Raw genomic sequence first — 12,043 nt, forward strand, 5'->3', positions numbered from 1 at the left:
GCAGACCGTGGGGGTGTGATTTCTAAAGTGCATTAACATGTTATGCTTTAATTAGTCCAAGTAGAAATCTCCAATTCCCCATTTTTTGGACAGCTACAGAAAATGCAAAAACTGTTAAAAATAAACCTGTACAAATTTACCCCCCCCCCCCCCAAAAAAAAACCAAACAAAAGCCCTACACCTATGCGCTTTAGCCTACAGGTTAGTGCATTCACCTTGGATGATGGAGATGCGGATTCAACTTTGCCATCTGCCAGATGTAGAGAAGGGATTTGGACTCAGATCTTCCTCAGTAGAGGAGAAAGCCCTAGCTACTAGACTATAGTATATTCCGGTGTGAGGTTCTCAAATCTCTCCTCTTAAACTGTTTCACATTTTATAAAATAATTCAAGTCTTACTACACCAGAGATCTGAACCTGGATTGTCAACATCCTAAGTAAATGCACAAACTCCCAGGCTGTAGAGGGTGACACACACACTCTCATTCACTGGCCCAATATCAGTCCATTGTCATTCATGGTGGATAGTCATACATTACAAAAATGACGTATGATGATGAAGTATAATCTACGTGCCAAGGTGCACCCTCAGCAGAAACAAACACCTAGCTGTAGGTGTTCTGCTGATCAACTGGGCTGCATCTGAATCTCTCCTGAGTGGCCACACAAGCACCCAGCTTACAGGAAAATCTGGTCAGAAGCTGAAAGCCAAAATCAAGACTTCAGGGCATGCACTAAGGCAAAAACTTCCAAGTGAAGAAGTCCTTTCGCTTATGACTGCTTGTTGGGTGGAGAATGAAGCGCCTAGTGATTTTTAGAAACCATAACCCACAGCCCTGGCCAGCATGCCCTCTTTCAGTAAAACTAGTTCTAATATCCAATTGCGTGCGCATACTATTGTTCAACACATAGGGTACGTCTAGACTGCATCCCTCTGTCGGCAGAGGGATGCAGATTAGGCAGGTCGACATTCAGAATGAAGCGGGGATTTAAATAGCCCGTGCTTAATTTACATAAAAATGGCCACCGTTTTTGCCGACTCAGCACTTTGTTGACAAAAAGAAGCAGTCTAGAGGGGGATCTGTCAAGAAAGAAAGCCTTTTTCGACAGATCCCTGATGCCTCCAAGGAGGGATGCAGTCTAGAAATACTCATAATGTCTCTCTCAGTCACTCCATTACTAGCCTATGTAAAGGGTTCTGGGATATTTTGAGTATCGAGATGCTATGGAAAACCAAAATTCCATTCTATTCTCTCACTGCCTCAGTAATTTTAAGAAAAATGAGTGAATGACCACACAAATGGAACTAAGAAAATTACATATTTCTCTCTAAGACCCTGCTTAGATTCCAGCTAGAAAAATGCTGAAAGGCAGTCAGCACTTTTTTCCAGATAGCTACCTTTAAACTCTTACACGTCATCATCTACCTTAATTAATGCCAACCTGCATTTCTCCATTGAGAATCTGGTAAACTTCTTTGGAGTCAATGAAGTTTTGGTAGACCTGACGTTGTTCATCTGTCAAACGGCAAAACAGAACCTACAAAAGAAATATTGTGCACTTAACCAGTTACCATTCAACTTCCTGAGATATGAAATGTACATAAAACAAAAGAAGAATAAAGCTTCACGGAAGAACTCTTAATCCATCAAAAGTGCAAAATTAAGAAAAAGAGCCCATCAGAAGTCAAAAAATTTAGCAAATGGTACAGTAGTTGTCGGAGGCAAATGCTATAGTTAGGGATGAGTTTCAGCATCCATTCTGTGCCCTTTATTTTCTCCATCTGCATTTATTTATGCAAGCTTCACTTTCCTATTTCCTGACTTCATTGCTTAACTGTGCAATTTTAACATTCCCTTAATGCAAGAGCTTTTTAAAGTGGAATTTATAGAATACTAAGTATTGGAAGCACTTTGTACAATGTATCTGATATATCCCTTAAAACCTGCAATCCCCCTATGACCTCATGGGTAAACAATAGTTTAGCACATGTAATCTGTTCTGTCATTAATCTTCAAACGTGACCATATAATGATTTTTCAAATACTCTGATGGGCTAAAATGGACCAAATCACTCACTCACATCCTGCAAGGGAACAAACATTATGCCATAAGTCAAACTCATGTACAGCTCTGTAACTGACAAGAAAAATCATTTGATTTTAATTCACTTTGCAATGTGTTCTTCAGGAGGAAATAGCCTACTTTTTAAAAGTATATTGAACCCCTGCTCCAGAGAGTGACTGAACAGAGAGCGTGAGACTTCACAGCAGACCGGATGATCTTCCCAGTTTCCCAACAGAGTGGACAGTGAGTTATCACTATCATTATTACATATCTGAGATGCCTAATGGTGAGAGAAACAGAAGGGAAGACCAAAGAGCAGTTGCAAGGGAAGCAAGGGAAGAAGAAAGAAAAAGGGGTGTGGTAGAGAAACAAAGGTAGGGATTACCTATACTAACCCATACTAGAAACAGTGGCTCCTGAGAGTCACAGATGTTTGTTGCTTTCTTTAAAAACAAAGCAAAAAACAAAAACAATTCTTACATTAACTCAAGAATGGCAGAAGGAATTTAGCTCAAGGACATAAGAACATAAGAGTGGCCAGACTGGGTCAGACCAATGGTCCATCCAGCCTAGTATCCTGTCTTCCGACAGTGGCCAATACCAGATGCCCCAGAAGGAGGGGACACAACAGGAAATCCTCACGAGATCCCTTTCCTGTCACCAACCTTCGGAGAAACAGAGGCTAAGGACACCATTTCTACCCATCTTGGCTAATAGCCATTGATGGACCTAACCTCCATGAATCTATCTAGCTCCTTTTTGAATGCTGTTAAAGTCCTAGCCTTCACCACATCCTCTGGCAAGATTGACTGTGCGCTGAGTGAAGAAAAACTTCCTTCTGTTTGTTTTAAACCTTTCCAAAACCATTCACCTTCAGTCACTGAACAAGCATGGAAAATTTCAGCCCCAAAAGGGAACACTTTGGAAGATTATTGGCACTTGGCAATCTGAAATACTACGGTCACACTACATAGTTCCCTGGTAAGAATTTGTCAGCCAAATGAACCTCATAACAATAGGAACAACATTTTTTATGACCTCTTTGAAAATGAACATACCACAAGAGGTATCCTACGGGCACTGTTCTTAGGATGCATACGTTTGGCCAATTGGGGCTACCACTGATCACTCACCAGGAGCCCAAGGGCTGAAACCAATATACATAGAATAGACTAGAAAATAGAATGCACCTTACATGCCCTTTGCTTTAACATGGATGCATAGCTGTGTGGAGAATAGAAGTTCAAGATGAAGGATTGCATGCTGGATCATAGAGGAGGCTGCAATCTGTAGGATTTGTGGGGCTACAATTCCTTATTTAAGATGAAAACAGATTCTTTCCTCATTACAGAATTCCATCAGACTTTTGTGCCCAGATGATATGGGAATCAGATGATTTATAAATACCTACAAAATAAAATACCTCAGTAGCTATTCAAGCATTTAAACACACTGACTTCCCCAGCTCCTAAGCCTTATGCCATTACTGAGAACTTAAAATGTGTTGATTTACCTTCTCTATACTCTTTTTCCACATGGACTCTCAACAAGTTTTGCTATGAACTTCACGAGGCAAAGGATCAAACACTACACACACACACACACACATATATATATATATATTAAACAAACCTGTTCATTTTTATCTGGCAGTGACAAGCTCATTTTCACATCAGCTTTCATTCTACGCAGCAAGTAGGGGTTTATGGTATCCCGTAAAACACATGCACACTTGTAGGCAGTTTTTACCTTTAGAAGAGAAGGGAAAGGGGACAGCATTTAAGATCATTCAATGTAGAAGAGTTGTTTTTATTTAAATAAGATTCATTAAATAAAAGGTAGAAAATAATAATATGTCTATGCCATCTAGTTTTTAAAAATTTTCCTACTCTTAATGGATAGCTGAAGTTACAATAATTTTTTTATTATCCAATATTAATTTGTAATGAATTCATGTTATCCAACAATAATATGTAATAAATGGATTCTCCCATATCAGGTACCCTCATTTATTTTGGCTTAAATTGGTGGAATTTATTCAACTGAAAGGAGACCAGAAATTATAGATGTATTGTCTAGAAAGAAGCACTTCCCCGCAGGCAAGTCACTTTTATCAATGAATCCGTGTGTGCAATTTTGCATACAACCAAAAGCCACACACAGAACTGCTCATATACAGACTGAAGATCAAAACGAAGCCTGCAGCAATGGGGTGCCGGACAATAAGTGAAGATTAGTGCCCACTTGAGACTATTAAAAAAAAATCGGCATAAGAAAACCCCTATGATCACAGAAACTAAAGGTCATTCTGGCCTTAAATGGAGCATATGGTTCTGTAATGGGTAATGGATGTGTGAGATGGGTATTAACTGTACATAATGGCTAAAAATACCCTCAATTCTCTTAAAGCAAAACAAAGAATATAATAAATTATTGATATGTAAAAATCAAAATGGCCATTCAATTTAGTAAATTACCAAGCCTCAGACAAGGGAAGCACTTAAACTCGGAACGAAGATAAAATTGTAGAAAAATGTGTGCATAAAATATTAAGAGAAATGTTACAGTGGAAATAATTTATATTCTAACCATTTATATAGAACTTTTAATCTTCAGATTACTTTACAAACCAATTAATCTAAAAACTAATTTAATAAATGCAATGCAGGTAAATGTTTACAAAGTCACCTAAATAAAATACTTGCAATATTTAGAACTGCAACAATTGTGAAGATTAACAGATATGCTTTTTTAAAAGAATAGTCTTAGGCAATTTGGGCTTCAAAATTAGATTTGGTTTTAAAATACTTTCATAGAACCTGCTCTTAATAGCATGGGAATAGTATGCTTTTAAATGAAAACTGTTTTCACTAGTGATTTAAACATTTCTCTACAAATATTACTAGAGAGGTAGTCGTGTTAGTCTGATCTTGCTAAAACAAGAGGAAAAACTATGTAGCACTTTAAAGACTAACAAGATGGTTATCAACAAGCTCATCACCTATTAAACCATCTTGATAGTCTTTAAAGTGCTACAGTTTTTCCTTCTGTTTCTACAAATATTACAGCATTTTGCTGATGTTTGAAATCCACACAGTGAAACAAAATCAAAGTGAAAATTGTGTGTGCGTGTGTGTAAATAAAAATAAAAGGTTTCTAAATGTGCATGTAATAAACATTTTCAGTGAGTTTTGAAACGATACAGTAAACTTTTCCTACAAATTAATGACCATCATTTAGATAAATAGGTTGCTGTTATCTTTACCTGCACGGGAGAGGCATTGGAATATCCTCCCATGGTTATTGGCACAGAGAATTGCTCCATGAAAACAGGCAGGGTTCCCAGTTTCCCTGGGAATACAAAGTCAAACAGGGACCAGAGCTCCTTTAGGTTATTTTGCATAGGGGAGCCAGACAAGATGATTCGATGGGGAGTGCGGAACTATTAATATAAAACAAAACAACTTAGAAGGAAGACATTTTCATGAGTTGGCTTTAACCCAATATCACATCAATGAGTTGTCACATTTTAAAATATATAGCACATTTCCCCTGAAATAAATATAAGCTTCTTGTGAAATGCTATCTACAAAACTGATAGCTCAAACAGGACTTAGCATTCATATTCCATAAAATAAAATTAATCTGTTTCAGATGCATGTTTTAAATCTATATTTAACACTAATTTATAGCCAATTCTAATAAAACCTTGAATTTATCCTACCATAACATTATTGGTTTTTAGTAACTGTCATAAACAGTTTTTAAAACACCAAATAAATTAGGCATCTAAGCAAGATTTTTAAAAAAAGTTTCATGACGAATGCATTTATTCTTTGCTAGGATTTAAATCTATGATGTTATGATTCAGCAATCCATAGTTCCTATCAGATTCTGAGCTTATTTTTTCAAATGGTTTATTTAATTCTTCAAAAACATTTACGAATGAAGGTATTTGGTTTGTTTTATGGTACCATACCTGTTTGCATGCAAGTGTAATTGCAGCATTAGGATTCCGGATTTTATGACCTTCATCTAAAATCACATAATGCCAGTCATAGTTGTTGATATGGTCCTGCATCAATCGAATGTATGAATAGGAGGTGATTAGAATGCCATGGCACGTTGCAATTTCACGAATTAGTTTCACCTGTAAACAGAATGATTTGTTGCCAATTATTTAACATTAAAATGTCAAATGAAGACCAACTGAACTGCTTATTTGTGATCCTGGTTGCGTTAAAAAAGTATTTGAAAAAAGTTTTGTATGTTAATAAAATAAGTATGGCCAAGACCAGTGCTCTCTCATCACAAAAGGGCTAACAAATACATAAAAAGGAACAAATTCTGTTCAGATACAATGATGCAAATCCCAAATAATTCCTATTACTTGAAATTGAATTACTCAGCATTAGCATGTGTAATTGATCAGAATTTGGTGCTATGTCCTTTCTGAAGAAATACTACTATCTCTTAAATGAACATTTGAGACCCATTTAGAACCTGGCATTAAGTTTTGCCCGCATAATTAATTTCTTCTAGCCCTCCTCTCTATTCCTCAACCTTAACTTTGGCATGGCAAGTAAGATGCAATAATACAAAAAAAGAAAACCAAGCTAATGAAGAATTACATTTGAACGTCAACAAAGTCTTTCCATTTGGCTAAAGCCCCCCCCTCCCACCCCTAAAGAATTCTGAAGAAATCATGGGACTAACATGACATTTGAAAACAATCACACTCTACATTCTGCTTCCTTGTGACATCCCTTTCCCCTACCATGTGTATCTTATCTATTTAAATTATAAGCTCTTTGCAGCAGGGACCATCTAGCTTATCTTTCTTGGCCACTTCTATAAACTTCCATGTTTATAGTATCTAAGAACCTACATATTTTAATGCATTTATCTTCACATCATATCCATGAGGTAAGGTAGTGCTACTATTCCCTTTTTACAGATAAAGATCTAAAGCGCAAGGAAATTACTGGCTTGCCCAACCTGACCGAGAACACAACAGCAGCCATACTGGATCAGACCAAACGTCAATCTAGCCCAGTATCATGTCTTCCTACAGCGATCAATGCCAGATTCTTCAGAAGGAATGGACAGAACAGCCCTGACAAACAGAGGTTAGGGTCATCATCCTGGCTAATAGCCACTGACGGACCTATCCTTCATGAATGTATCTAGTTCTTTTTTGAACCCCATTAAAGCCTTCAGCTTCACAGAATCCTCTGGCAAGGAGTTCCACAGGTTGATTTCATTTGGTGAACCCAAGTTCTTGTGTTATGAGAAGGAGCAAATAACTTTTCCTTATATTCATGATTTTATAACCCTCAATCATCTCCCCCTCCTTAGTCCTTTCTTTTCTAAATTGAAAAGTCCCAGTGTAATCAATCTGTCCTTCTATGGCAACTGTTCCATCCCCCAAATAATTATTTGTTGACCTTTTCTGAATCTTTTCCAATTCTAATACAGTAAAACTCCATTGGTCCGGCATCCAATGCTCCAGCACTCCTGATGGTCCGGCACCATCGGGAACTCGGAAGTGCTCCGGGCAGCCAGATAATTGGAGCTGCTCTGTGCCCACCTTCCCCGAATCAGCCGCTGCTGAAACTGACCAGCAGCTGAATCGGGGAAGCCGGGGGCAGAGCAGCTGAGGTGCTGCCGGGTTGGTCCCGTAGCGCTGCCCCTTGGGGCTGCAGGACCAACTTGGCAGCACCCCAGCTGCTCTGCCGCAGGCGTCCCCGATTCAGCTGCTGCTGAAACTGATCAGCAGTGGCTGAATCGGGGACGCCTGGGGCAGAGCCAGACTATCGGAAGGCGGGGGTATGAGGGGTCTGGGGTGGCATCCCACCCTCACCCCAGACTCCTCATAGTCCCCCCTTCCGATAGTCCGGCATATCTGATAATCCGGCACCCCCCTGGGCCCTAAAGGTGCCGGATTATCGGAAGTTTACTGTATATCTTTTTTGAGACGAGGCAACCACATCTGCACACAGTATTTATCCCATAACATCTTATTTTGCTTAAGAGCCTTTGGTGAGGGACCTTGTCAAAGGCTTTCTGGAAATCTAAGTACACTATATTTGCTAGATCCTTTTTGTCCACATGCTTGTTGATTATTTGACAATTCTGTTTTTTACTATAGTTTCACCCAGTTTGTCAGGTGCTGAAGTTTGACATACTAGCCTGTAATTGCCAGGATCACCTGCGGAGCTCTTTTAAAGAATTGGTTAGGTACAGAAGATGATTTAAAGGACAGGTTACAAACCACAGTTAGTAGTTCCGCAATTTCACATTAGAGTTCTTTCAGAACTCTTGGGTGAATGTCATCTGGTCCTGGTGACTGTTTGTCAATTTGTTCCAAAACCTCCTCTAACGAGAGCTCAATGTAGGACAGTTCCTTAGATTTGTCACCTAAAAAGAATGGCTCAGGTTTAAGAATCTCCCTCACATCTTCAGCTGTGAAGACTGAGGCAAATAATTTATTTAAATTCTTCCCAATTACCTTATCATCCTTCAGTACTCCTTTAGCATCTCTGGATATATTTTATTTTTAAAAGACCTGCTGCATTCCTCCCTAATGATGCCGATGAACATCTGATAAACCACCAATTACTTTCTATGAAAAAATAATTTTATAACTGATTGTTGTATGGTTGAAGACATTAAAAAAACTCTACAATCTCTTCCACTTCAACCTATCTTAGATTTTCCACTCTTTGAATGTTACCTACTAAAACCAGTGTAGCATATGCAATTGTTAAACCAGAAGTAGAAATTATCTTATATATTGCCATGATATGAACTCTTATAACATTCTGTACTACAAAAAGAGCAGTATTTTTAGGTAGAAATGAACACAAACTTAACTTCACCTGATTCATTCCTAGTATTCTCTAACTGTGTGTTTCAGATTCTCAGTAATGGCCTATCGCAGAATATTGTAGACATCTCTATCCAAACACTTAAGACAAATAATCTCGGGCGATTTCAAATTAAAAGCTTGTAAAATATGTAACCTCTCCTAGTTTTTGCAATTAATAGGGTATGTCTGCAATTAGCCTGACTTACAGAATGCTACACTGTTGTCATTAAAAGATGTTTTGTGAAAGACTGCTGTTATTATGGAGGCTCAGGAGACCAATCCCTCCTAGAGGGCAAACAGTGGACTGGTAGAAAAACAACAGCCATAAATCACACTGTCAGATAGCAGAGAGAACAGGAGTGAAACACAGGCACATGAAGGCCATTCACTGTAAACACAGCACAGCAGATTCCTAGTCAGGATTTACTGAACCTGTAATTAATTAAAATTTCCTTCAAGCTAAACCTTTAATAAACAAGGATTTGTGCTGACAAAGGAAAAACACAACAAATACAATTTTAACAATGCATACTACAACATTTATTACCTATCATTTCAATGTATCTAGTGGATACTTAAGGGTGTATGGAGTAAGTTACAGCTATTAAAATAAATTAAAAGAAAGAGGGTTTTCATAGATTTCAGTGTTAAACATTCATGTATCCTGTTCTGGTGCTGTAGCATTTCAGAATTCATGTTACTTTATCAGATGGCATATCTGTAATCTTCAGATTGCAATCTGCTCACAATACTCTTTATTTTGCTTAAATTAAGATGTACTTAATAGCAATGTTTGCTTTACTGGGATGTCTCAGGGAACCAATTTAGCCTAATGATAGTGCAAGGCAATGACTGCTACTTAACTGGGACAGCATTAGAATAAGTTTTGCTTAATGGGGACAAATTCATCTATTGCCTAAGGGTTAAGTGGTGGTTAATTAGGTTTGAAATTCTGAGTTCTGGTATTAAAAGAGATGGTGTCACAGATTACAAGAAATAATGACAAAATTAGAACTTTTTTTTAAGGGCTTGCATTTTTATTTAAAACAGCATTTGCTGCCTTCAGTCTCGAAACAAGAATCTTTTCTCCTACATCAGGGTGACTGACAGATTGTCTAGGACCGCCCAATTAAGAGGAGTCTCGTGTCCAAAATAGGACCACGTTTCGACAAACAGCAATCAGTGGTTTTTTAGCCAGATCTTCTTTCTGATGATGAACACAAGAAAAATGCCTCTCACTAAGCATGTTCTCTTCCTGCTAGGTACGTGAATGAAAAGAAGTCTGAACATATCTTCACAAAGCAGACCATGATCAAGCTGTGTCACTATTGCAATTCACAGAGAGAGCTTATTATATATTTAATGGGACACTAGTTGCTGGCAGGGATGTAAGTGACTAATCCCAGTAAATACTGAGCATGAGGGGGAAAGGTCATTATTTTTTGAAGTGAATCTTTTGAGAGTGAAACCATATCGCAGTTAACCATTTCTATGTATTGGGTCCTTTTCCTTTGCACTAGTGCCTTTGGCTTGTTTTCTGAAGGAATGTTTATTTATCAATAGAGAAAAAACTGCCTATAGATACATTAAAAAGAGACATTAGCAGTGCTGATTTCAAAGCCTGGTACTGCATGGTAAATTGTCATGTCAGAATCTGCCTGATGTACACTTATATGTGGGCTATTTTGCTCTTCAGCTGCCTCAATCTAACTAGACATACAAAGATGACTCTGCAACTTTAACAATAGCTTGGGCTTCAACCTGTGCGTGGGTGCTCTAGTTATTCTGAACTGGTCTACACTACAGCTTTGCTTCATAAACGACATAAGGCAGTTTACATCAACCTAATTACATCAGTGTCTGCACCACAGACTTGCTTCTACCAAGGTAAGCGCCCTACTACACCAACATAACTCCACCTCCACAGAGACATAGGGCTTAAGTTGTTGTAGTTAGGAGAATGCAGTTGGCTGTCTTGTCAGTTTCACAGTAGGAAATGTGCTGATCACCACTGCCTCATTGTTTACTTGTAATTCCTCTGTCTATATCCATCTGTTGTCTCTGGTCTTGGACAAAGGCTTTGTCTACACGTCCACGTTCAAATTGCTGCAGCAGCAGTGCTTTAACCCAACTGTGTGGTCATGCAAGAGTGCTGGGAGAGAGCTCTGCCAGTGCTCTAGGCAAACCACCTCCATGAGGAGAGCAGCTAACAGCACTGGGAGCCTGTTCACACTGGCGCTTTACAGCACTGTAACTTGCTGTATGTAGCAGGGGTGTCCACAGTCTTAGTAAGCTATTTGGAGAGCAGGGAGCATCTTTTTTCTATTGAATTTGTATAGCACCTACCTGAATGGGGTGCTGATCCATAACGAAGGCAACAGTAACACAAATAATAATATTTAAAGAGATATCAGCAGAGGGTATTTGAACTGTTATTTAGCTGGTGGGATGGGAAGTTCTGAAGTTGTCAGTGCACCTCCTCTCTCCCTTCTTGTGCAAATTCTGGGTAAGTTAGATAGGTTCATTAATTAATAGTAACACCAAAATAAGTATGCATGATTTAATTTAGGAATATATGCAAGCACATTATTGCGGGCAGTAGATGTTTAGGGCTTGAATGAAGACACACTGAGTTAATTGAGCATCAGGAAGCTACTAGCAGATTTCTCAGTGCGCTGTTCATTTACTGCTGTGTACTGTAATTATATTGATTATTTCACAATACATTTAATCAAATGCAATTAAGCTCCCTACCACCATAATATTACAAGAAATTCAATAAATATTTAAACAGAAATCTGAAAATGGTTTACCGAATTCTGCAAACTCAATTAAGAACCTGAAACAGCAGCCAGAAACAAGTCTAAATTTTCCTCTCATTTCCCTTCCAACAGGTACCAAATACTGAAAAGTTGACCAAATAAATTTTTTTTAAAAAGTCGAACTCTGTGTGTGCTGATGGAACCGATTAGATTGGATCAAGGCTCTTTTAGGACAGGCTATCACAATGGAAGAATTCATCAGTATCAATGTCTGTGCACAAACAGGTTCTTAAATACAGTGATCAGCTGCAGAAAAGAAGGCTAATAATTTCATATACGGTTT

At 38.3% G+C, this 12,043-nt stretch overlaps 1 protein-coding gene across 2 annotated transcripts in view; it reads right to left on the bottom strand.

The window, feature by feature from the left end:
* ERCC6 (ERCC excision repair 6, chromatin remodeling factor) overlaps window positions 1-12,043 on the bottom strand; it is a 66,618-nt gene that overhangs the window by 15,842 nt on the left and 38,733 nt on the right. For both annotated transcript variants that reach the window (XM_089780039.1, XM_075934669.2), the window contains 4 exons: window positions 6,047-6,217; window positions 5,333-5,509; window positions 3,700-3,816; window positions 1,444-1,539 (listed from right to left, as the gene is read on the bottom strand). In XM_089780039.1, the coding sequence (XP_089636165.1) occupies window positions 1,444-1,539; window positions 3,700-3,816; window positions 5,333-5,509; window positions 6,047-6,217 (561 nt within the window). The remainder of the gene's footprint in view (window positions 1-1,443; window positions 1,540-3,699; window positions 3,817-5,332; window positions 5,510-6,046; window positions 6,218-12,043) is intronic.

The sequence above is a fragment of the Pelodiscus sinensis genome, chromosome 8, assembly GCF_052426305.1.
Source record: "Pelodiscus sinensis isolate ZL-2025 chromosome 8, ASM5242630v1, whole genome shotgun sequence".
In the NCBI taxonomy this organism is placed as follows: Eukaryota; Metazoa; Chordata; order Testudines; family Trionychidae; genus Pelodiscus; species Pelodiscus sinensis.